Source organism: Nematostella vectensis, chromosome 14 (assembly GCF_932526225.1).
Source record: "Nematostella vectensis chromosome 14, jaNemVect1.1, whole genome shotgun sequence".
In the NCBI taxonomy this organism is placed as follows: Eukaryota; Metazoa; Cnidaria; class Anthozoa; order Actiniaria; family Edwardsiidae; genus Nematostella; species Nematostella vectensis.
The window spans coordinates 13,852,574-13,878,546 of NC_064047.1; the positions used below are offsets into that span (position 1 = coordinate 13,852,574).

The following is a 25,973-nucleotide window of genomic DNA, read 5'->3' on the forward strand; positions in this document are numbered from 1 at the left end:
CTTGGTGAGGGGGAGGGGGTGAAGTGTGAGGCTTGGTGAGGGGAAGGGGGTGAAGTGTGAGGCTTGGTGAGGGGGAAGGGGTGAAGTGTTAGGCTTGGTGAGGGGGAGGGGGTGAAGTGTGAGGCTTGGTGAGGGGGAGGGGGTGAAGTGTGATGCTTGGTGAGAGAAAGGGGGTGAAGTGTGAGGTTTGGTGAGGGCGAGGGGTCGAAGTGTGAGGCTTGGTGAGGGGAGGGGGTGTAGGGGAAAATGGAGTGCTAGGCTGGGAAAGGGGACAGAAAAATTGACAGGGGAAAGGGTAAGGATGGTAAAGAAGGTGAATTTGGGGAATAGGAAGGTTTTAGGGCCAGGAATGTAGAGGGAAGGGAGGGGAGGGTGGAGTGTGGTGGGAAGGGAAGGTGGGAGATGGAATGTAGAGGGAAGGGGAGGTGGAATGTAGAGGGAAGGGAAGGGGAGGGGAGGGGAGGTGAAATTTAGAGGGAAGGGAAGGGGAGGAGAGGTGGAATGTAGTGGGAAGGGTGTGCAAGGTGGAATGTAAGGGGGAAGGGGAGGGGAGGGGGAATGTAGAGGGAAGGGGAGGGGAGGTGGAATTTAGAGGGAAGGGAAAGGGAGGGTGTTGTAGATAGCGCATCGAACACTGTTTGTTAAAGTTGTTTGTTAAAAGGCATCTGTAAATTGAGACCAGTTAGAGTCAAAAGAGCACACGAGGAGATCGCAAGTTTAGAGTACTAAGTTAAAGTCAAGACCGCGCAGGGATCCACCCTTCAGGTACCATGATCAAGTTATATTAGCTTTATAGCGCATGATTTGTATGTTTTGTGTAGTAGTAATTATTGATTCAAGTGTATGTTCCATTGCTTGTAAGTTTAATTCCGTAAATCTCTATCGCTTCACAACTATGATCGGAATGTGTAGGAATATGCCCGAGATCTGGCCTAAATGCTGTAAATATTGATCTATTCCAGAATGTTTCAATATAATAAATATTGGAAGAAATCCTTGAGGCCGGTCTTAAATCGCTTCGTAGCCGGAGTCTACTTCAAATTTCTGAAGGAACTAGTGAAGAGCCGACCGAAGCATAAAGCATGGCAGATAAAGACAAAGAGACATCGGCATCTAGCACCGGTACCGATGCAATTTTCCCTTTCGTAAACCATCGTTGCCATTTGGAACGGTCGTTGTCATTTTAAGAACGGTCGTTGCCATTAAAAAAACGTGTGGCGAGTTCGTCGGGTCAATATTTACTCGGAGTTTCATCGGCCCGTTGAACTATAGTCCATATCGCGTCGGAAAAAACAAATTTCCAAAATGGCGGACATGAACGACTTGATCAAAGCTGCGATAGAAGAAGTAAATTCTCAATCCAAACCTTTTCAAAGTAACTCTATTGACGAAAATAGATTCATCGAAACACTCCCAGAAGACTGTACTTATCACGTGAAAGAGCTTTCGGGTGTAGAGGAGAAGTTCAAGGCGATTATCCAAACAGAAGAGGTAACTACCGAGAATCTAGATGGATGGCTGGACGAATATGAAGCGATTAACAGCATTACTGTTCGAATCAAGACCAAGAAAAAGCCAACAAAAGGGTGTGCCCTGAAAAACTATTACAGGTGCCACCACAACACCAGGAACTGGAGCCCAAGCAAGGAACCACAGAAGAAGTTACTGCTGAACCCTTCTGCAAGGGTAAAAAACACTAACCGCCCTTTCCAAATGTTTGTCAAGAATATTTTTTGCACCCCTTCCTCTGTTATTGTCTAAAAAACATGTCCTCACTTGTTGCCTTTTACTCAAAACTGATAACAACAGAGAGGACTACTGATGGGACTTGCTGTGCCTAATGAGGTTTCTTTTCTCTGCAAAAGTCTTTCCGCAGTCCCCACACTTCAAGCTTGCCGCATGCTTTTTGTTGATGTGTCTTTTTAACTTGTTTTCATGGTCGAATGTTTCATTGCATTCATTGCAAACGCATGGATGACATCCTTTTTCATGATACTTAAGATCTTTGCTTCTGGAAAATTCTGTTTGACAAGAAGCACACTTATTCTTCGTTGCCATGCCTGTGTCAAGATCCTCTCTTATGCTTTGTGCCTTTTCCTTCCAGTACTGTTGAAACAATAAATAACATAAGCTTTTTAATACAACTACCATACAATATGCTAGCTCATGGTCATCATAGTTAATGGAGGGATGTTGTAGAACAAACTGCAAAGTGAAATTTAAAAATTTGTATGAGCGAACCAAGAGCAAACTCTAGACTTCACTTCACAAATGTTCTAAACACTACAGACTCTGGGAAACCTATCAAACTTCAAAATGATCTAACAATTTTGTATTATAATATTATGAAGGGTAAAAAATAGTCAGCTGAATACCTGAATCCACAAGAAAATGCCCCACATTTTCCCCACCCTCCCCCAAGGTGGGGTGCAATAGAAAACAAAGAAAATAGAAAAGGTTGGATAGTTGAACTTTGATCTTTCATTCAATGGACAAACCTTTCTTCTCCGAGAGAAATCGTGTTGGAAATATGGTTAAATGTGTACAGTCAGTAAATTTACGAGAAAGCCGGAGAGATAGAGCAAATGAGGGAGAGTATAGAAATTGTATACCTTTTTTTAAAAAATAGACTTGCGACATGGCCGAAATCTTCAGACTCCCACCACTGTGAGAGAGTTTACTGGTATGGACTTTCTAAATTGCAGATATTTTATTTCACGGATTGCTATTAGACCCATTATCTTACCGCAACTGAATGGTAAAATGCGTTCCAGCCGGTTGGTTTCCGAATCGAATGCATTGTAGGGGGAGGATTGCGTTGTTGTTGTTCGCACGTGGATGCTTCTTGTTCCGCCTTATTGTAAACACAAAACTCACGTGCGGGGCTCTTGTACCACAGGGAACCCAAAGGCACTCGCGCGTGATGTCTCTTAGCGTTTTCCGATCGCCGGAGATACGCGTATGACATCATAAATGGGCTAAAATGACAACGACTGTTTTAAATGGCAACGACCGTTCTTAAAATGACAACGACCGTTCCAAATGGCAACGATGGTTTACGCCGACGAAGAGAGAATAGTACTCCTCGGGGTCTAAGCCCTCCGGGCCCCCTTGCCGCCGTCCCGGCAGCAAAGGGTCGACTTCCTCTGTCCACACCTTCTCCGGTAGGAGCGGCTTAAGCAGCCTGTGTTTGACATCGTCGGGGATGTCCTCGTCCAGGATGTTCTGGACCAGCCCCGCCAGTACGGCGGGCGCCTCTTTGTCACGCATGCTACCGAGAACCTCCTCTATGTAAGCGTCCATGTTTGGGCACACCTTGTGCCACCCAGTCTCTAACTGAGAGTTTGGGTATGCCCTGTGCCACCCAGTCTCTAATTGACCGTACTGCGGGCTGCGATGTCGGACAGGACGAGTGCGAACCATCCCCGAGCGCGCCTCTCGATGCCACGCATCCTCTGCCCTTCACGATTCCCTCCGCAGGGGCGGCACAACCGCGTCTCCGACTGAGTCCCTATGCCGCAGACCCTGCACGGCACGGGGAGGGGGCTGCCCTTTCGGAGCCTTTGGAGGTGCACCTTGCAGTAGGTGTCCATGCACCTCCGGCCGCACGTGTTTGCGTGGCCGATCTTTAGCCACCCGCATTAATCTTTTCCGCACTTCATCCTTCGAACGCTCGGTATACCACAGGACAGACGGATGTCTAATCTAATAAGTCCTTAAGGGTTCGAACTGCATCATTGGAAAAACATAGCCGTGATACTTCGTAATAGCTTCGTTTATTAGGGTGCGAGTCACAAAGTCCTTAAAAACGTATGTCATGAAGTACCAAGCTCAACAATTGCCCTCATTATTCATGTACGCGAAACGCGCCCGGCCTACAGCCCTAATTAATTATTCATGTACGTGAAACGCGCCCGGCCTACACCCTAATTATTCATGTACGCGAAACGCGCCCGGCCTACAGCCCTAATTAATTATTCATGTAAGCGAAACGCGCCCGGCCTACATGAACAATTGCCCTAATTATTCATGTACGTAAAACCGATTTGGCCTACATGAACGATTGCCCTAATTATTCATGTACGTGAAACATTACACGCTTGATATATAGAGACGGGTCAGGGGGGGTCGGAGGGGCCCGCCGCGGCCCCCTAGGGGGGCTTCACTCAAACTACCCAGTCCCCCCCGTAAAGAGTAAAAAGACGGGAAATAATGTCGGTAGTCGGCAAATATTTTTGTCGCTAGTCACTAGTTTTCATGTTTTGTCGGTAGTCGGTTACTCTTTAGGCCGTTTGTCGCCAGTCGATTAACCCCATCCAGACCATCATGTTATGCAGAGTTATGCACTGCCTTGCATATTCTTATTACTGCGATATTTGTCGCGATACTGTCGACAGTATTATTGTTTCTTTTTTTCTACAAAAAAAGCATTTTTCTAGTATAGGGTAAAGCCAGTAAGCACTCCATAGTGTTTTATTCCGTGGATTATTACGGGAACATTTGTGGGCATATTATGTTTTTGGGGATCATTCGCGCGCCGGAGATCATTTGCGATCCTATACAGACCTGAGTTTGAGATGTGCTCGCTAATAAACAGCGGTTGAGAGAGATTAGAGGGGATCAAAGTGGTTTCTAAAGACCACATTTTTATCACATCATCTTTAAGTTAGAATAGTAAGAGAAGATTTGAGACATTTGCACCTTCTTGGTTTGTACTTATTCTGTACATCTGATTGAAAACACTCTTTTATGATGCTGAATGGATCATAAAGATCTTTTAGATACGAGCTAAGACATAACACGAATAGGATAGGGACTTTTAGATACGAGCTAAGACATAACACGAATAGCATAGGGACTTTTAGATACTAGCTAAGACATAACACGAATAGCATAGGGACTTTTAGATACGAGCCAAGACATAACACGAATAGCATAGGGACTTTTAGATACGAGCCAAGACATAACACGAATAGCATAGGGACTTTTAGATACGAGCTAAGACATAACACGAATAGCATAGGGACTTTTAGATACGAGCTAAGACATAACACGAATAGCATAGGGACTTTTAGATACGAGCTTAAAGACATAACACGAATAGCATAGGGACTTTTAGATACGAGCCAAGACATAACACGAATAGCATAGGGACTTTTAGATACGAGCTAAGACATAACACGAATAGCATAGGGACTTTTAGATACGAGCCAAGACATAACACGAATAGCATAGGGACTTGGAAGGGCTAATTGTATTATTGACGCTAAGAGTGTTTTTGAGCGAACTTTTAGGAAACAAAGCTCCTTAAAAGAAAACTTGGATTGACTCCGAGTAAGATGTCGCCTTGACGCGGAAACCTATAATAGTTTGCGAGTTCGGGTTTTGGAAAACAAGTTATCTGATACAACCGCAACCAGTCTATTCTGGACCTATGACCTCAGAAAACTAACCTTACGTCTACATTGAACGCCAGTCACAAATCATTACGTTTAATTGATTATTCTTCACGTCTAGCGGCGTTTCCATATTAGTCGTTATTTAGCCTCATATGTAAAATGCAAAAATACCGTTAAAATGGCGAATAGTGACCGTGGTGTGAATTAACTAACGTTTGAGGCCCTCCCCCAAATCGCAGCTCAAAATACGTAACCCTCCCCCTGAACATACCAGCACTCGCCCGACCCCCCGTTAAATAATTACTCTTCCCTAAAAATAAAAACTGTATGGGACAAGTTAAGGTGTGTCTTGGGCATGTTTCCGATAAAAAGTGGTTTGATTTTGGGATACCTTGATATACTAAAAAAGTAACTTTCTTCACTGACAAAAGTGTCCTTCTAGCACGGCACACGTCTCGATAATAGGGACAAGTTAAGGTGTGTCTTGGGCATGTTTCCGGTAAAAAGTTGTTCGATCTAACAACTTTTTCCACTGACAAAAGTGTCAATCTTCTAGCACGGCACACGTCTCGATAATAGGGACTCTCTTAAACGGGGTCAACAATTCACCGGAAGAAACTTTCACTCAGACCAACCATCACTATTATTCCCCCAATGACGAAGGCAGGGCCCCCTGAATGGTCGATGTCCGATATTCGTATATTCTCTCATAATAATGGCAACGCTTGTATGCTCGCGCATATTCTTATTCGAATAAAACGCAGTGCTTCCGGTGGAATGTATGTTCATCAGAAGATATAAAACAGATAAACCACTACAAATACCACAGAAAAGACAGAACTCCAGGAAATTTCACTACACAAAAATGCGATACCCGAATTCTATACCCCAATATACGTGACTTATTACCCCCCTCACAAGTGTTATAATGCCATAACGAGGAGACTGTGCATCCAAGAATAGGAGGGTACATACATGCAACTTTATTTGTCCACAAATTTCTATACATTTCAATGGGTATATTACATTATACATGTATATGATGTAATAAAAAATAATATAAAAGGTGACGAGTGCTCATTGTTAAAATGCTTAACCAGAGTCACCATTCAGGCCCTAAGGGAGTGTCATCCCTCAAGACTTAGGAGGGGTACCTTAATTTAAGGTCCCCAATTGATTGTCATATAATCCCCCCTTAGACTCAGCTTAATTATTGAACAGACTTCTCCCCTAAACTATTTCACAATCTTGTATATCTAAAAGCCTCGCTTTAAATGGCAGTAATCCGTCACAGATTTTGAACATCAAAAAATGCATTGTTTTTGAAAGCCAGTTAAAATAATCAAAACTTGTAAGCTGCACTGGTGTTATAGAATCCTGAACTAAGCTCGAGATGTACACACACACTTCAAATAAGGCTGCACTAAAGAATCCTTGTGCCCGCGTTGGCTCATGGGTATCAAAAAAATGAGCAAATTCAAATTTGATTTTTTTTTCATCTTTTTTGTGCTTTTCACCACTTGCACTGGGGTTTTCACAACATGTGTTTTGTGATTTACATGCTATCCATGATGCATTCGCGGGTCACGACACATGTATTTCCACGATACATCCTAATTCAAAATCAGTAATTTCATGACGCAGTACCAACTAACAAATATTTATACATCTTTATGTCTATTGTCACTTTACAGGCGTTCAAAGCTGTATTCAGTCCACCACCTCGTGAAACACTTCCATTTCGTCGGGTGTGAATTTCCAGGTGCCAGCAAAGACGTCACACTCGCCATCAGATGTGGCGCCCTGGGGACGAGCGTACGTGCGTGACCACGTACTGGACCATTTTCCACCCCCCGCGTTGTCAGCGATAAACAGGTCACGACCACCACCAAACACCGGACCGTAACGTGTGTCGTCATAAATGGCATGTTCATCTGGCGTGCGCCTCAATGGCAACTTTTCAGGGCGGTAGCCATTCTTGTTACACAGCGTGAATAAGAATGACCTGCTGGAGGACTGGTATCCCCGGCCACTCACTTTTAAGAACATAAAACAAAATGCGTTATTTTTATAATAAAAACTAGAATAAATACGACAAAAATTGTGTTTTGGTATATCATAACAGCGGAACTCGTATAATTTAAATTCTCAAATGTCAGAATTGTCACCTTCCGTTAGTATGACCAAATAATAATAATAAAAAAAAATAGTAAAGAAGCTTCTATGCATTCATGAATTGTGTCTTTTCCAGTTAAGACCTGCTTCTTGCGACCCGCTTAAAGTTTTCTCAGATACGGGGTTTCCACCCTCCAGATATCGGCACTGAAAAATATCACTTCCCGGCTTGCAGAAATGTCCAATTTTTTCATATAGAGGGGGAGATAGCTCTTTTCGAGGATAGAAAATAAGTTAAAGTAAAAGATCTTATAACCCCCATCCCATTTAAGCCCCTGTCTATAATAATTAAGCCACCACCCCTGCCTGATTTTGGTTTTGTTTTTTGTACAAAGGAAGTAATATAAATACTTATTAATAGCATCTAAGACTTTATAGGAACCAAAATACCTAGTGTCGGATCTGAAAAAAAAATTGAAATCCCCTGTGTAACCAAGCAGATCTCTTCGGCACTAAAAAGGAAATAAGCGACAGGGGCCTGTCAGAGATTTTACGATGATTTATTAGAGGCCGTTTTCGTAGCCTACCTGTAGGCTTTAATAGTTTTTCCGGCACTAAAACCCCAAAAACACAAAGTTCGAGGCGGCCGGATTATGCGAGCTCGAAATATAAATATTATTATATAAATAATAATTCATAACTTTTGATAAATAAGATACTAGTTCTCATAATATTATTATATTAAACTACAAAACTATTTTGTCGCGTGATATATCTAGGGACATTAATCTCTTACTCACAACCCTTAAATGGAGCTTCAATGGAGCCTGTCGGGAATGTAATTACAGTCACAACAAGGGTGAAAAGGATTATCTGCGAAATTCTTTATAGGTAAAAAAGCAAAAATAATCATAAAACTATTGAGATGATTAACAGTAATGATACAAAACTCCCTGCTTTTCTATGAATTAATATCTGAGGCAATTCAACAGTAGGCAAATAACAGAATTACTAGAAAAATAAATGTGCCAAGATATCAGAGATTCTTCTAAATGGCTCGATTTTAATAACCTTTACTTCTAGTATTGTCCAAGGACAAATCTAGTTAGTAAATTGCTCGATTTTAATAACCTTTACTTCTAGTATTGTCCAAGGACAAATCTAGTTAGTTTGAAAACATTTCCCTGCACCAAACAGCAACATTTAACGGGTTCACCTTACGTGTTGCAATGAAAGGGGCTAACAAACGATTTTTTATTTGTCCATCCAATCCTTTTATCAGAAGATATGCGTAATTACATATTTGGTGGAAGGGGGAGGAAAAAGTAACAAGTATTGTCTGCCAGAGAAGGAACCCTACCACCGCCCTACTTGTATTCGGTTCATAAGATGATGTATTGCAAACGGGCTTTGTCGAGTTCATATAAAAAAAGGACATCGTGACCGTCCACGGGAAAACGTACACTAAGGTTTTCAAACTCGTGGGCACGTGCACGGGCACACGCCGTTTAAACGGATTTTTTTTCCGTGACCACGTTACTTTTTTCCGTTGACACGGATTTTTTTCCTGTGGCCACGGAAGGAAAAGCCGTGGGCACGCGGTAAAAAAGGCAGTTAAAAAGAATTTGAAAGGCCGTTGACACGGCTGTCAAGATTCCGTGTCTACGAATCAAGCACACGGATCGCGAGTCGTGAATGTTGAACTATTCGATTGAATCTTCCGATTTAAGTAAAAGTCGTTTTCACAACTTTGAGTCGTTGTGGTGGTTACGGCTTGATGTTAGGTAAACAATAAACACCGAAATCGGTATCAAACATTCACTGATCGTGGCCGCTCTAGTAATGGCACAGAAATAAATGAGAAATACTTATTCCTTATAATATGTGGGTTAATTTGGTGTGTGTTATGTAGCGATAACACGTAAATACAGGACGAGAGTTTTGTTATGAACTAGTCGCGGTTTCGGCTTCTTGTTAGAGAAAAAAAGAAACTCCGTTGGTATCAGACATTCGCTGATCATGACCGTTCTTGTGGAATCTTACAGAATTCATAATTCCTTATATTCCTCATAATTCGAGGATTTGTTTGATGTGTGTTATTTGCGGATATGTACGATAATGCGTAAATAAGTTTTTTTGTTAGACAAACTAGAAGCTCCGAAGTCGGTATCAAAGGTTTATTGATTATGGCCGCTCTAGTGAAATCGTACAGAAATAAATCAGAAATACTTATTCCTCAAAATTCGAGGATTTATTTTATGTGTGCTATATGTGTATATGTAAGATTGCGTAAATAAGGGCGAAAGTTGTGTCATCAACTAGTGGCGATTTCAGCTTGTTTTTAGACAAACAAGAAACTCCGAAGTCGGTATGCAATTTCGCGCACTTTTCGAACATTTTGTCGCTTGTTTCGTCTTCGTTGTTGATCATAGTTTTTCTTGTTTGATTTGATACTCGAGATGGTTTGAGTTAAATACTTCGATATCGATAAACTAAGCTTTCTTATCAAGTATGCTCACTACTCTACGGCAATCGACGTGTTTATCTATGGAAGGAGGAGGAGGAACGGAGATAAACAGCGACAAAGATTTGGCTGTAGTTTTAAATTGATGTTTACTCACTTCCCGCGATTTAAGGGAGTAATGCATGGTCAAACATAACGCGGAGGATCCCGAGAACGTAATCATTAAACAGTTTCGGAGTTTAATGATAAAAGACTTAGAATTTTAAGCAGTTTAAGAGTTAAATGATAAATAAAAATCCTCATTGACCTTCATTCAAAATCTTTGCGGCCTATCATCCGATGTCCACGACGTACACTCGATTGTCTGCAATCCTCCATACGACTTTGAAAGCCGTGAACTTAAGTCTTCTCTACAGTTAAAAAAAAAATACTGAAAGTCGTGGGCTAAGATTGTGCAACCCGTGTCCACGTAAAGAATATCCGTAGACACGGGAAAAAAATCCGTTTAATATCCGTTTGTTTTTGGCGTTTACACGGAAAACCTAAGTGTACGTTTTCCCACGGACGGTCACTCATGAGATGTCATCCTCCATCTCTTCCTAAGATTTACAAAAAGTAACGACACAGTTGAGGTAATGGACAAAAATAGGGCAAATGTTTTCTTTGTACAATAATGATCGGAAGTCCCGACCCTCACCCTGCTACGGCCCTTCTCGTATTCGTTAGTATACTCACTTGTCCACGCTACGTCAGAGTAGCCACCAAACACGTATCGGCCCCCAACGCTCACGAGCACGATGTTCGGCGCTTTGCCGTTGCATTTTTCATGGAAGGTCCTGGCAGCCCAGCCATCTCTCTTTGCAGAGAAACATCTGACCCAGCGACTTTTTGAACTCTGCTGCACGGGCTGCAGGAATCCCAAGAGATCTCGGAGGTACTCTTGACCTTTGCCGCTAAGGATGGCGGACTTCTCAAAAACTGCAACGAAATTACACCATCCAGAGATATTATAGATAAAGGCTTGTACTTCATGGTATGTCCATATTGTATCCTTCTCCTCGTATTGAGCGATAACGAATTGGAAAACTAATCTTATGAAATACTTGCCTCGGGATAATCACGAGTATGTCTAGATAAGGAGATAAGTGTAATAAAAAGTAAAAATTTGGGGTAAACATCAATAGAAAAATACTTAAACAGGAGGCAATTCCCTAAAAATAACTATAGAGGCAAACAAGAAAGTTGTCAATGTTCTCGACGTCACGTGGGATCTCGGGAACCAATCGTCCACAGAGAAAGCAATCACCCTAACAACCTTATCAAGAACATTTCAATGCGGGTAAATAAACGCTTTCGCGAGATCTCTTCATCTGCAGAATGCTGAACAGAGCGGTGCCGGAATACCAACATGTGCTCGACCGCAGTGGATACCAGCACCGCCTGCAGTTCCAACGCCCAAAGACCCAGCAATAGGCAGAAACTGGAAATCACCCGTAAATCTGAGCGATGCAGCTACAACTACGCACTTACAAAAAGTTTGTAAATGCGCAAAAAGGGGACCCAGAGAAACCTGGAAATAGCCTGTAAAAAGTCTGTAAATTGTCTGCAAACCTTTGGGATGGAACTAAAGCTTCCCATTGCATAGATTTTCCAGACTATTTTCAGGGTTTTCTGGGTCCCGTTTTAGCGCATGCTCTTGGTATCATTTCTCCGAATACGGATTATTTCCAGTTTATTTACAGACTATTTAAAGACTTGCTGTCATTGTGAGAAGACTCTAAACAATCTACATACTATTTACAGACAAATATGGCAAATCTAGGGTTTAGAAATATATCTAGTATATATAAAGTCCAATTTTCGGTTAATTTCCCGTGTATGTACAGGCTATTTTCATACAATGGAACATGACACAGCTAAAAGAGAATTTACCTTGGCCTTTATAAACTAAGATTGTTTTTGACAAAGAATCCCAATACTCCTCGTCCACGCCTAAATAAACACCATCCTCTCCATCCATTGTATGAACAGTACCGCTTTCGAACATATGCACGTGTTCGCGAAATTTGCGAACAACGCAATAGCAGCTGTTACTGTTAGAGAGGATTACAGTTATTCATAATCAGGACACAACTGTATTGGAGAATTTACCTGTATGCTCACCAACTGAGACTTGGCTTGATACATCAACTGAGATCTTCTTTGACATGGAACTCCAATATTCCTGATCCACTACAAGACGAACTCCACCCTCCATACAAGGCTTATCCACGGGTTTCTCTGCTAGACTCGATAGCTGGGATAGCACTTCATTCCTGATGGACAAGACATCCACATCATTTGCTTCCCTGCACATTCTCTCAGCAAACTCCAAACTGCTACGAGCACTCGCAAGTCTCATGGATATATTCTCTCTCTGGGCAGTCAGCTGCTTCTCTTGCTTTTGACAAGCTGACTCGATCTCCCCTCTAAGATCAGATCGCATCTTCTCAAGAGCACCTATCTGCTTATCAATAAACTGATCCAGATTCTTCCTGGTTACAAGTTTATTTTCGTCAAGATGTTGTTGAGCCTTTTCAACCAATGCCATCGTCTGTTCAATGTTGGTGATTTTTGATGTAACTTTTTTTGCTCTTTCCAATATTTCTTCTTTCTCTCGAGCGATAACATCACTTGTGAAAATGTAATCATGATTTTTATGATCAACAACGGTGCAGTCCCGGCAAATTACTTCCTTACAAGATTCGCAAAACAGTTTCAGCTTTTTATCCTTATGTTTGGTGCAGTAGGAAGTTTTGCTCATTGCAAGTAACTTTCCGCTTTTGATCTCATCAAGACTGAGGATAGTGTGGTGTTGCAGCGTTTTTATGTTTTTATGAGCCGAGATGCACTGCTCACAGACAAAGTGATCGCATTCGTTACATCTCCCCTGGGCAGGCTCGCCGCTATCACACGATTCACAAGCTGGTTTCTTCTTGGAGTCGTCAGATGTCAACAAAGGAAGAACAGAGATAATACTGTTGATCATGAAATTCACCTTCAAACTGGGAACATCTGCTGGGGAAATCTAAGAGAAAAAAAAAAGTTAATGGAGTTTGCATACCACCATTTCAAAATCGGGGGGGGGGGGGAGGGCCCCGTTTAGATAGATGTATTAGGGTTTAATATTAGGCTAATAACTAATTCTTTTTTTTGAACATTTTGATACGCATTAACTATGTATACAATGGAGCCAATTTACTTGTGAGAAGAATTTAATATTAGAGTGATTCATATATATTTAGTTGAAATGCACCTGTCGTTTAAATTTATTTGTTTCTTTCAAAACAATGCAAAGCAAAGAGTTTGTTACACAAGTTGTGCCAAGGTCATTTAACTAATGGATGTATTTTTGATATGACAGATTACCTGGAATTCCGCCTTACAGAGGGGGCACACAAGTTTTCCTCTCCCTTCAGAGTGCACTGCCAGCTCTTCCAGGCAGTGCCGACAAAATGAGTGCAAGCAAGGCAGCACTCTAGGATCGTTGAAGTGCTCTATACACAAAGAGCACGTCACCTCATCCTCGAGGCGCCTGCTGGCGGATGTTGCCATTTCTACACATCAACAATAAATGGTTATTAGATAACCGAAGTAGCAGAGACATAATAATCAACAATTATTCGCCGAAGGCGAAGGGAATAGCGGTGGATAGAGACGCTTCGCTTCTCGGACAACTGTTTATTTTTCGTACCATTTCTCATCCTATGCGGATATCCCAGCCGCCAGCAGGGGTCTATTTACTAATCATTCCGGGATAGCGAACCAATCAGAGCGTGCGTTCTTATGAAGTTCCCGCCCAGTATATACAAATGCAGAATCCCTGCACTTTATCATGTCAAACAATACATCATCCATTGATGAAGTTCTATTTAATCTATATTCAAGTATAGAGTATAATGTATATAGTACGTAATAAATTCATTGCAATGATCTTTGATCACACGTGCGTAACCGTGAAACCAATTCAGATGTAGCAACTCACTAAGAGTACCGCTCGTTTTGACTCAGTATCCGATTAGAATTTTTCTTTCTTCTGGGACAAAATAATGACTAAGAATTCTCAACGCTTGGAGAAGTTGTAGGAAGCCATATAGAAGAATCCGAAGCAGTGTTGTGGTATCTATTTGATGTTTATTTTGTTGTAAATTCTGGAGTTACATCTTTGCTCTTTGCATGACCAAACAAATTACACCTCCTTTCCCTTGAATAAACCTATTCCTAAACCTTAATCTGTGAGCTCAAATGCCTAGTTTTGCCGGAAAATGACAATCAACACATTGCGAACCTGGGCAGAAAGTATGAATCAATGCAAAAGGCCCAAATAGTCGTGATAGTAAACCAGAAGAATAAATACAATACACCAAAAACTGGTATTCGACTCTGCCATATTTTCGTGTTTACAGCTAAATTCGTTTTTGCGCGACCTCGTCAGATCCAAGATCCTTGTCTCGTTTGGGAATAGCGCGTAGTCAATCAACACCTGACCTCGGGTAGTAGCCGTCGCATCGATATAGGTTTTCAAGGAAAATCGAACTGAGTTTAGCAGGCTTTGCAGATAACATATCCCCGGGTCAGTTTATTAGCTAGGTGAGTTCTCGGAGTTTAATTCTGCATACAATGCGTGAAAAAGATTCGACGAAATTCTAGAATTGTAGTATAATTTTGCATAAAAGTGTTTCACCTTGGCTTAGTTCCATCATTGTTTTTTAGCTCTAATCATCATTCTAAAAATTTAAAAAGGAAATAAAACAGTCATTACCCGTACACACTAGTTAACTCATGTTGATCTCACCGTCTTAATGAATCGAATACCAGTTTTGCAGAGAAGCACCGTAAAATTTAGGCAGAAAAAGAACTAGGTTACAGTAGATATAGGAGAGGCCTTTGAAATCTTTGAGGTTCGAAGCGAAATTATCCCTCGCATAGTCCTGATGGTTCTATTTTCTTGCCGTAGTTTGTGATCGCGACGCTACTGTGAATTTACCATTCCACGAATGATTTACATAGACCCGCCCCCAAAGTTTGATTGACTACGCGCTATTCCCAAACGAGACAAAGATATTGAATGCGCAAGGGTCGCTCAACAACGAATTTAGCTTTAATAAGACTTCTTCAGCTTGCCCTGAAGAAGCCTTATTCGAGACAAAAAAATTGGCAGAGTCGAATACCAGTTTTTGGTGTATTGGAGAGACAGAATGAAATAAGACTTCTTCAGTCATATATAGATTTAGGCACTGCCTAAAAGCGGAGCCATCTAAGGCATCACTGACAGTGCTAAAATGCTAACTTCTAATTTCAAACCAAACCCTTTCATTGATCTATGTTTGGGATAGAGAGGAAGGAAAGAATATCAATTGACTAAAAAATAGTCGACGGGGGAGGAGATATAAAGGGAATTGACTCAACTTGAAAGGTTTGTTGAAAAAAATATAACAGTAATGAAAATAATTTGATTGAGCATTTCTTGACATTTCCCCTTTCCCATTATCTTAACCCTTTCATCACCACAGGCCTCTAAAGAGGCCATGTCTATGCTATCCAAGCTATGTGAACAGAATTCTATTATTGAAAAAGAACAAGGTTGTTGCTAGTGTTATAAAGTTTAAGTATCTTGCCCTAAAAAACCCTTCCCTTAATAAAAGTTTCATTAATGTACATTTGTAAAGCTACATTCTGACAAGCTTTGTTCTTGCGAAGAACAAGTAATGGATGAAACAGGATTTCAAAGATAGAATATAGTGTCAGACACAATTTTAGATAAGATGCAATACTGAAGTTTTAATGTACCATTTTAAGTGGTGATTTTCCATCCCCATGGGAATTAATATGTACAAATATACATCCAGTAAATGCGTTATATTTTGGTGTTTTTAGAAACCCTGGATACAACCATTCCAATGAAATAAATTTAAACCTTTAAAATAAATGTAATGGAAAAGGAAAGGAAATCCTAAAAAGAAGATATAAGTGAAAGTACTAAATGAAAATTTCTAATTTAAAAATCAAATCTGTTTATTAATTTATTTTTGGTGTAGAGGGGAAATAGCAAAGAGCATCAATCGCATAAAAATAGTCACAGGCAGAAAGAAAGGAAGAAATGACTCTTCTTTGAATATTTGAAAAGAAAATATAATAACAATAATGTGATAATTATATTCAGTACTTTCCTAAAATATCCCCTTTCCCATTATCTTTAGGTTAATAGAAAACTGTTTCCGTTACAGATTTATTATTTAAAAAAGCAAAATTATGTTTTTAGTTTTATATAATATAGGTATCTTGTTCTAAAAAAAACCTATTGAGTGTGTACTGCTGAATCACATAGTAATGCCCTAGTCATTTGAGCCCCTTCCCTTATGGTCCTGGGGAAGTCAGGGGTTAATGTGGGGTTTTAGATTACTTTTTAACCAGAATATGTCAAGAGAGGTGGTGGTATTGACTGTTTTTGGCTCTTAACTTGGAAACAGGCTTTTATTAAAGTCTAATCCCCCACCCTTTCCTGGGACCATGTGTGTGGGGGTATCAAATGACTAGTGAATAAGAACTCCCTACTGTCTTTCAGACATGTCTTTCAAGACATGGTTTTCAATTCTCATGTCTTCCAGTCTTTAGCATTCATCTTGGCCCTCAGGTAGTCCCTGGTTCATAAAAGAGTAACATTTCTTTCAAAACAATCTTTTCATCAAGACATTTATAATCTGACTAATTTCCACAAATATTTGAAATAATAATAATAAACACATGAGATGTAAGATTCAGACAATAACAATACATATTGGCAACAGGGGTTGAATTTTGTTTTGTTTTTATCCTCGGTAAGGAAAATTTCTCTTGTAAGTTGAAAAAGTTGCTGTATCTTCTAAGGATATGTATCTTCTAAGGACTAAGAGCACAGGGTATAAAGACAAGAACGGTCTTCTTTACCAGTATATGACAAATGCAACACGATAATGGTTAGCCTTTATGAAATATTTCAACAAAATCAAGAATAAAGATAGAACAAAGAATGTCAAAACAAAAGGTGTTATGCTCATTCTCAAAGCAAACAAAAAGGACAACAAAAAGCCCAATAACTGTCATATCCTCAAAAGACAAAAGAAATCGTCGTCTGAAACTCACCTTGCATTTTGTCGCTTTCTTGTGGTTTTGTTCGCTTTTTAATTACTTACTTAAATTTACTAGCAAAAAACAGACATATCCTTACATAAATCTTGGCGTGAATGAATGTTAGTAGATCTCCTCTAGTTGACTTTATCCTTAAGTCACAAAAATGCAAAAAGTATAATCAAAAAATGCAAAATGCAAAAAGTATAATCAATGCATGACAAGAACTTTTCCCTTGCTCCGTGCTTGTATTTAGCCGCCATTACGGGGCCGAGTGAGGTCTGGGAGTTGCGCGGCTGACTGACTGGCTGGCTGGCGAGTGACACCACAGGGTACCCGCGCAATGACCACAAAACCATGTCGCATAGTTATACCATATTTCTATACCTAAGGAGCTCCGGCTCCGCTATAATACTTATTGACTTCCTTACTATGAAATAACACCCAGCTTATCAACAAAATTAATTTCACATTGCCTGATTTGACTTTAGATCATTTTTTAGAGTGATCACTTCACCTTCAGTCGCTTGCTCAAAATTCATGATCAACTGTTTTTCGAATTAAAAAACAATTTTCTTTGAAAATAAAATGCTAGATAATAATAACAAACACTGATCATAACAGATAGTTGCATTTAGCTTTGGGTGGGCTGTAAAGCAGCGAGAGTTTTATTGATTAATCCATAAATCTATGGCAATTACGGTCAATTTTTCCCCTTCACAGAGAAAAGATTTGTGACATTCCTACTTTGAATAGGTGTCCATCATCAAGCACCTTCATAAAATCTTTTTTATAAGAACGTCCAGCCTGAGATTTCACCAATTTTTTTTAACTTGCTAAGAACATGCCAAGGCTCAGATAGCAGAAAAAAAATCTTTTTGAGTCCTGGTGTGTTCTAAAATTTAGAATCAAATTGTGTTCATAATAAGAACCCTTATTATTGCTATTGATCATTAGTGTAATTCACTTCCTTATAATTCATTGGGTATTATATTCTTATATACATTTAAATTTAAGACAATGTCCCAAAAATAAGAACCCCCTCCCTCAATTTAAAATTAGACGTTCTTATAAAAAATCAGTTTAAACTAATTTTTTAGCTGTTGTTTTATTTCTCATTGTACTTCATGGTATGTCCATATTGTATCCTTCTCCTTGTATTGAGCGATAACGAATTGGAAAACTAATCTTATGAAATACTTGCCTCGGGATAATCACGAGTATGTCTAGATAAGGAGATAAGTGTAATTAAGTAAAAATTTGGGGTAAACATCAATAGAAAAATACTTAAACAGGAGGCAATTCCCTAAAAACAACGATAGAGGCAAACATGAAAGTTGTCAATGTTCTCGACGTCACGTTGGATCTCGGGAACCAATCGTCCACAGAGAAAGTAATCACCCTAACAACCTTATCAAGAACATTTCAATGCGGGTAAATAAACGCTTTCGCGAGATCTCTTCATCTGCAGAATGCTGAACAGAGCGGTGCCGGGATACCAACATGTGCTCGGCCTCAGTGGATACCAGCACCGCCTGCAGTTCCAACGCCCAAAGACCCAGCAATAGGCAGAAACTGGAAATCACCCGTAAATCTGAGCGATGCAGCTACAACTACACACTTAAAAAGTTTGTAAATGCGCAAAAAGGGGACCCAGAGAAACCTGGAAATAGCCTGTAAATAGTCTGCAAACCTTTGGGATGGAACTAAAGCTTCCCATTGCATAGATTTCCAGACTATTTTCAGGGTTTTCTGGGTCCCGTTTTAGCGCATGCTCTTGGTATCATTTCTCCGAATACGGATTATTTCCAGTTTATTTACAGACTATTTAAAGACTTGCTGTCATTGTGAGAAGACTCTAAACAATCTACATACTATTTACAGACAAATATGGCAAATCTAGGGTTTAAGAAATATATCTAGTATATATAAACGTCCAATTTTCGGTTAATTTCCCGTGTATGTACAGGCTATTTTAATACAATGGAACATGACACAGCTATAAGAGAAATTTACCTTGGCCTTTATAAACTAAGATTGTTTTTGACAAAGAATCCAATACTCCTCGTCCACGCCTAAATAAACACCATCCTCTCCATCCATTGTATGAACAGTACCGCTTTCGAACATATGCACGTGTTCGCGAAAATTGCGAACAACGCAACAGTAGCTGTTACTGTTAGAGAGGATTACAGTTATTCATAATCAGGACACAACTGTATTAGAGAATTTACCTGTATGCTCAGATTCACCAACTGAGACTTGGCTTGATACATCAACTGAGATCTTCTTTGACATGGAACTCCAATATTCCTGATCCACTACAAGACGGACTCCACCCTCCATACAAGGCTGATCCACGGGTTTCTCTGCTAGACTGGATAGCTGGGATAGCACTTCATTCCTGATGGACAAGACATCCACATCATTTGCTTCCCTGCACATTCTCTCAGCAAACTCCAAACTGCTACGAGCACTTGCAAGTCTCATGGATAGATTCTCTCTCTGGGCAGTCAGCTGCTTCTCTTGCTTTTGACAAGCTGACTCGATCCCTCCTTAAGATCAGATCGCATCTTCTCAAGAGCCCCTATCTGCTTATCAATAAACTGATCCAGATTCCTCCTGGTTATAAGTTTATTTTCGTCAAGATGTTGTTGAGCCTTTTCAACCAATGCCATCGCCTGTTCAATGTCAGTGATTTTTGATGTAACTTTTTTTGCTCTTTCCAATATTTCCTCTTTCTCTCGGGCGATAACATCACTTGTGAAAAGGTAATCATGATTTTTATGATCAACAACGGTGCAGTCCCGGCAAATTACTTCCTTACAAGATTCGCAAAACAGTTTCAGCACTTCACCTTCATGTTTGGTGCAGAAGGAAGCCTTGCTCATTGCAAGTAACTTTCCGCTTTTGATCTCATCAAGACTGAGGATAGTATGGTGTTGCAACGGTCGAAATCTCTTATGAGCCGAGATACACTGCTCACAGACAAAGTGATCGCACTCGTTACATCTCCCTTGGGCAGGATCGCCACTATCACACATTTGACAAACAGTTTTCTTCTTGGAGTCTTCAGATGTCAACAAAGGAAGAACAGAGATAATACTATTGATCATAAAGTTCACCTTCAAACTCGAAACATCAGCCGGGGAAATCTAAGAGAAAAAAAACAGGTTTAATAAAATTCGCATATCACCATTTAAAAATCAAAAGGGAGGAACATTTTAGATCAGCCTTATTGTGGTCTATACTAAGCTGGATTGTATTAATAAAATAATTATTTTTTATCATTAAACTGTTTAATACTCATAAACTTTTAAAAGAATGGATATAAATTTCTTGTGGAAAGGATTCAAGTTCACAGTGATTCGTACATATTTAGGGAAAGTTCATTTATTATCCCGAGGGGGGGTGGGGGTGGGGGTTCGTGAGGATTTTGATAAAAGTAAGGAAAAAAAATAGTTGCCCCCCCCCCTTCAGGTGGAACAAAATTTTCCATGCCCCCCCTTATGCCCCGCCCCTCGAAAAAACCCGAAGAAAGAAGGAGCAAAGAAGAGAACGGCAACGACAATGTTGAAGGAACGCGAGCAAGGAATTCGCTGAAAACATTAATTCGGAAAAAGTGAAGGCACTTAATTTCTAGAATGTGCGAATAAATCCAGGTTGTCAACCTGATAAGGGTTGTTGCTATAATTGACACAGAAGAAGCAAAAAGGCTTTTTGTTCTTCTCCACGCGAGAAAAGCGCAGCAGGAGAAAAAAAAAAAGAAAGACAGAGAGAGGAAGACAGCTTGTAGCATTAGAGCGTTTTGGTAATGATTTCAAATATGGAACATAAGCATATAGCGGAAACCATGAATAAAAAAGGTGTATACAGGTTTACATAGCATCGATGAAACGTAGTTTAATACATATCCTTGACTCCTGGATTGTGCATGCCAAATAACTGGCCGCAAACCGAGACTCTTTGAAGCAAGAAGTCTGATTTCACACTTGGTCAAATTATTTAGAAGGGACAACACCCAAAGAAATTAGTGACCCCCCTTTTTAAAATCCACACACATTCGGCACCTCCCCCTTTAGACCTCAAAAATTTCTCAAGGCCCCCCCACAGTATCCTCACGCCCCCCCACCACCCCACCCTCGGGATAATAAATGAACTTTCCCTTAGTTCTCAATTGAAAAGCACTATGTTGTTTAAATCAATTTGTTTGTTGCAGCAAAACGTTTGTTACACAAGTTGTGCCAAGGTCATTTAACTAATGGATGTATTTTATGACAGATTACCTGGAATTCCGCCTTACAGAGGGGGCACACAAGTTTTCCTTTCCCTTCAGAGTGCACTGCCAGCTCTTCCAGGCAGTGCCGACAAAATGAGTGCAAGCAAGGCAGCACTCTAGGATCGTTGAAGTGCTCTATACACAAAGAGCACGTCACCTCATCCTCGAGGCGCCTGCTGGCAGATGTTGCCATTTCTTCAAGAAAAAACTAGAAGAGCATAAGAAAATGGTTATTCCATTGCTACTCATATCAGCACTACAAACACTATCAATATCCCTGAGAATTCTCTTATTTCTGTGATGATATAAACAACTATGAATTATCAGCGCTGGAGAAGTTGCAGTCCAAAGCAGTTTTGGGGTAGGTATTAGATGTTTATTTTATTGTATTATTTTCGCGATTTTGGTGCAAAAATCAAACAAAACAATTGGGATTAAAATGTGCTTTCATGTTCAGAACTGTAACAGAAACATACGTGAGCTTATTAAATTTTAAAGCATCCCAATTTTCATAAAACTAAACTTTCCCATCACTTTATTTTCACGAAATTGTTAAAATCGCAAAATTAAGGTGACCCGAAAATAAACAAGAGAGTGGTGGAAACAATATTTTACGAGTGGGCGCAGTGAACAATCTTGTTGACAATTTTCAGCACCGGGGGGGTGGGGGGGGGAGGAGGGTGTAACACACATTAGGGACCTTCCCTAATGAGTTGAACCTTCTTTTTTATATTGAACCATGAATCACCCTAAATGGTAGAAGAAAAGCTGTCCTTCAAACAGTGGAATGTTTGGTAATTAACATGTCTTTCTCTCGCCGGGTGTCACAAACTGTGCGCGAAAAAAAGGCCTCACGGATTTTGTGTATTTGTCAGTTTATTGGCTATGGACCCAACGCTTTTAGAATACACCAACTAGAGGTCTATCACAAATCATGCATTCCGATTGGCTGAGCTACTAATGGTCTATTAGTGATAGACGATGAGTAGAGAAATTCTTGGGAAAAAGGCGGCTGAATCGCGATTTGACGAAGTTAGCGACGACTTAAGGGACGTCCCTGCTTCAATAAACTATAAAGCAAGTCAGAAGAAAAAGAACCAAGGAAAGATAGAACTGGAAGACACAAATGCACACGCCAATCAATCGGCGCAAACGACAGTCGAATTTTCCATTTCGTGTATGTATTTCTATACAGGACCCGAAATGATCCCAGGACCCGAAACGATCCCCAAAAGTTCCCCAACTGATCCCGGGACCCGAAACGATCCCCAAGAGTCCCCGAAATGAACCCCAAGGAATTGCAGTAATGGACAACAAAAGGAATGTGTAAGGATTGGCTTTCAGTTTTAAAAACAATTGAAACATTTAGCTTTATTTATGTTATTAAAAGGAAATTTACATTAACTAAAACTATAGTATTAAGATATTAATATACGACTGCGGGGGAAATACAGTGGTTGAGTCAGAAATTGGGGTCAACTAACAATTCCTGTGATAGTAATTTGAAGAACACGGTGTGGATAAAAATTATTTTTACATAAAAAGCCAAAAAGAAAGGATAGGACATGCTGCTTTTCATGGGAAGCGAAATGGGTTAAGATTATTTTTTTGCATGTTTTTATTCGGCGAATGAAAGACCTATCCTATCATGAGATCATGCTGGGGTGTACGCACGACTACATGAGGAAATTCAAAACTCACATAATATTGCTTTCAACAAATGCCACATCCTCTTAATATTTTGCATCGGTAGTAGATGGGTTGTTTGTTCGAGTGTATTACTCAGTGTGCTTTTGTCGTCTCATCTTCTCGGCCAAACCGGCTGCCTAAATATAATGTGTCGGTAAATATTCGCTCGTGTAAACAAGAATTTCGTGGTGAAATACATGTTTGGTTGTCAAATGAATATTAATTTTTAGGGGTGATGTTTACCGGAAATGAGAGTCATGTGTCGGAACCGCAAAATGTTTAGAGTGTGATGGAAGGTCGAGAGTTTGGTTGATCTGAGCAAAGCTGTGCTATGTTTATGCTGTATTCCTTTCAGTAGCAATTGAAAGTTGTGTATTTGTTTTGGACTCTGTTTATGTGTTTAACGCCGGGCAATGTAATAAATAGAAGTATTGTATTGGAATTTAATATTTTTAAGTCACGTTGTTTAGAAATTGAGTCGCTGTTAACCCTTAATTATGCTTCAAGAATTGCAAGTATTTCTTCTGCTTTCCCTTTGTCCATTACCGCAATTCCTTGGGGTTAATTTTGCAGAATGGAAGCCAATCAGAGTTAATTTATCCAAGAAAAGAAATAAAGATGAGCTTAATCGCTGTCTCCAAGTATTTTATGCTTTGGTTCGGCAAAAGAATGGCAAATACAATGGTTTATTTGCAAAGAAACTTAGGACAGCTCGCATACTACTAAACCGTGCTTTCTAATTCGGCCTTAATTAAGCTGCTTAGTGAGGCGGCACCGAGCTTGGCTAGTCAGTAAAGGCTGACTTCGACAGCACGATTCAGTCGCATGCGACCTGTCTACGACATGTCTTAGCCCTGAATAAACACTACGACTTTTTCAGTCGAGCATCGTAGCCGAGTCGTAGGTTGATTTACACGACCCGAGTTGTAGATGTGTTGCGGGCAGTCGCATACAACTAAATCGTGCTGTTTAGATCAGCCTTAATAAATCAAGTATAGATTGCCAATTAGACATGCGAAATACAAGTCTTTGGGAAAAAAGTAGGTTAAACATAATCATTTCGAATTCCTCGAATGTTTCGTAAATCGAATCGAAAGCGGAAGTGAAACTCATTTCATGTCACCTCTTCAGCTTTATCACGCCGAAGACAAATGAATAGATTCACTTTTAGACGCCTTACAAATAAAGGAACAGCTAATAGCTAAAATAGGGTGGAAAACGCGATATAAATACCTGTTTCTTGTCGAAATCTTCTCAGACGAATCCTAACTTTCAATGGAAGCGTCTGATCAACCCTTCGGGAAAGACGCAAAGGGATCTAGACCCTAGTCCCCCACGCAGTCACTCAGACCGCCCCCTGTCACGCAAGGCGAGCTCAGCAGTCACATGCGGAACCAAACAAAACAGAAGGAAACAGCGATGACTTTGATCGCGAAGAATTCTGCATCTCAGATAAGGCTCAATATTTTCTAGTCTTTCTAGACTCGATTATTTAGCTCAGTAGACATTGGACTCAGGCGCATTACGAGACACAGATCCCCCAGAGGTCAGAGCGGTCGCGTGATGCTTGGACAGGCCCTACACAAGCCCCTTGAGCCTGAATTATTCTATTTTCTATTACTATATGGTTGCCAGGGCGCTAAGACAAGCATTTACTGTCTATGGTTGCCAGGGCGCTAAGACGAGCATCTGTCTATGGTTGCCAGGGCGCTAAGACAAGCATTTACTGTCTATGGTTGCCAAGGCGCTAAGACGAGCATTTACTGTCTATGGTTGCCAAGGCGCTAAGACAAGCATTTACTGTCTATGGTTGCCAGGGCGCTAAGACGAGCATTATGGAGGGATATGGTTGCCAGGTGCTCATTATCAATAAGTGAACCTTTTGTGTCTTTATTGAAAATACTATAGGATTTTTTTTTATAAAAGACGGTCCCTCTGTTTAATCAACTCCATTTCCCTGGTTCTACATCCGCTTGGACATGAAAGAGCAGCGTTTCTGAATATATTTTGCAGTTTTATCTGTAGATAGCACAAATCAAACTTAAATAAAAGGGAAGCTATTGAGCCATTGCATTAAATGGCAGCGTGATTGGCCTTCTCTAACATGAACCTTAATATCTTCAAGGTGTTCAACTTCTTAAACAAGAGATGTGAGCGTGCCCTTTTTCAGTCGAGCATCGTAGCCGAGTCGTAGGTTGATTTACACTTTACGACTCGAGTTGTAGATGTGTTGCGGGCAAGTCGCATACGACTAAATCGTGCTGTTTAGATCAGCCTTAATAAATAAAGTATAGATTGCCAATTAGACATGCGAAATACAAGTTTTTGGGAAACAAGTAGGTTAAATATAAACATTTCGAATTCCTCGAATGTTTCGTAAATCGAATCGAAAGCGGAAGTGAAACTCATTTCATGTCACCTCTTCAGCTTTATCACGCCGAAGACAAATGAATAGATTCACTTTTAGACGCCTTACAAATAAAGGAACAGCTAATAGCTAAAATAGGGTGGAAAACGCGATATAAATACCTGTTTCTTGTCGAAATCTTCTCAGACGAATCCTAACTTACAATGGAAGCGTCTGATCAACCCTTCGGGAAAGACGCAGAGGGATCTAGACCCTAGTCCCCCACGCAGTCAGTCAGACCGCCCCCTGTCACGCAAGGCGAGCTCAGCAGTCACATACGGAACCAAACAAAACAGAAGCAAACAGCGTTGACTTTGATCGCGAAGAATTCTGCACCTCAGATAAGGCTAAATATTTTCTAGTCTTCCTAGACTCGATTATTTAGCTCAGTAGCCATTGGACTCAGGCGCATTACGAGACACAGATCCCCCAGAGGTCAGAGCGGTCGCGTGATGCTTGGACAGGCCCCACACA

The 25,973-nt window shown here is 40.4% G+C and overlaps 2 protein-coding genes and 1 long non-coding RNA gene across 3 annotated transcripts; all 3 read right to left on the reverse strand.

Moving 5' to 3' along the window:
* Nucleotides 1–6,359: 6,359 nt before the first annotated feature.
* Nucleotides 6,360–19,614, reverse strand: LOC5501811 (E3 ubiquitin-protein ligase TRIM33). The gene is made up of 5 exons (XM_048721326.1): nt 19,359–19,614; nt 13,387–13,574; nt 12,130–13,045; nt 10,714–10,956; nt 6,360–7,435 (listed from the first exon to the last, which is right to left on the reverse strand). The coding sequence occupies exons 1-5, from the start codon at nt 19,612–19,614 to the stop codon at nt 7,110–7,112; spliced, it is 1,929 nt and encodes a 642-aa protein (XP_048577283.1). The 3' UTR covers nt 6,360–7,109.
* On the reverse strand, nt 7,437–10,707 carry LOC125559749. Its single transcript, XR_007306415.1, has 2 exons — nt 8,646–10,707; nt 7,437–8,585 (listed from the first exon to the last, which is right to left on the reverse strand). It is a non-coding gene; the product is annotated as an uncharacterized LOC125559749 (long non-coding RNA).
* On the reverse strand, nt 19,412–25,730 carry LOC5501417 (E3 ubiquitin-protein ligase TRIM71). Its single transcript, XM_048721343.1, has 3 exons — nt 25,622–25,730; nt 21,411–21,611; nt 19,412–20,279 (listed from the first exon to the last, which is right to left on the reverse strand). Exons 2-3 carry the CDS (start codon nt 21,594–21,596, stop codon nt 19,638–19,640), a joined length of 828 nt encoding a protein of 275 aa, XP_048577300.1. The 5' UTR covers nt 21,597–21,611; nt 25,622–25,730; the 3' UTR covers nt 19,412–19,637.
* Between the last annotated feature and the right edge of the window lie 243 nt (nt 25,731–25,973).

Coding starts and splice junctions, on each gene's coding strand:
- LOC5501417 (XM_048721343.1), bottom strand. CDS start 21,596: ATGGCAACATCTGCCAGCAGGCGCCTCGAGGATGAGGTGACGTGCTCT. Junction 20,280..21,410: donor TCTGTAAGGCGGAATTCCAG/GTAATCTGTCAT, acceptor TTTTTCTCTTAG/ATTTCCCCGGCTGATGTTTC.
- LOC5501811 (XM_048721326.1), bottom strand. CDS start 19,614: ATGAGACTTGCAAGTGCTCGTAGCAGTTTGGAGTTTGCTGAGAGAATG. Junction 13,575..19,358: donor TGGTGAATCTGAGCATACAG/GTAAATTCTCTA, acceptor GTTGATGTGTAG/AAATGGCAACATCCGCCAGC. Junction 10,957..12,129: donor CTCAGTTGGTGAGCATACAG/GTAAATTCTCCA, acceptor ATTTCGTTGCAG/TTTTTGAGAAGTCCGCCATC.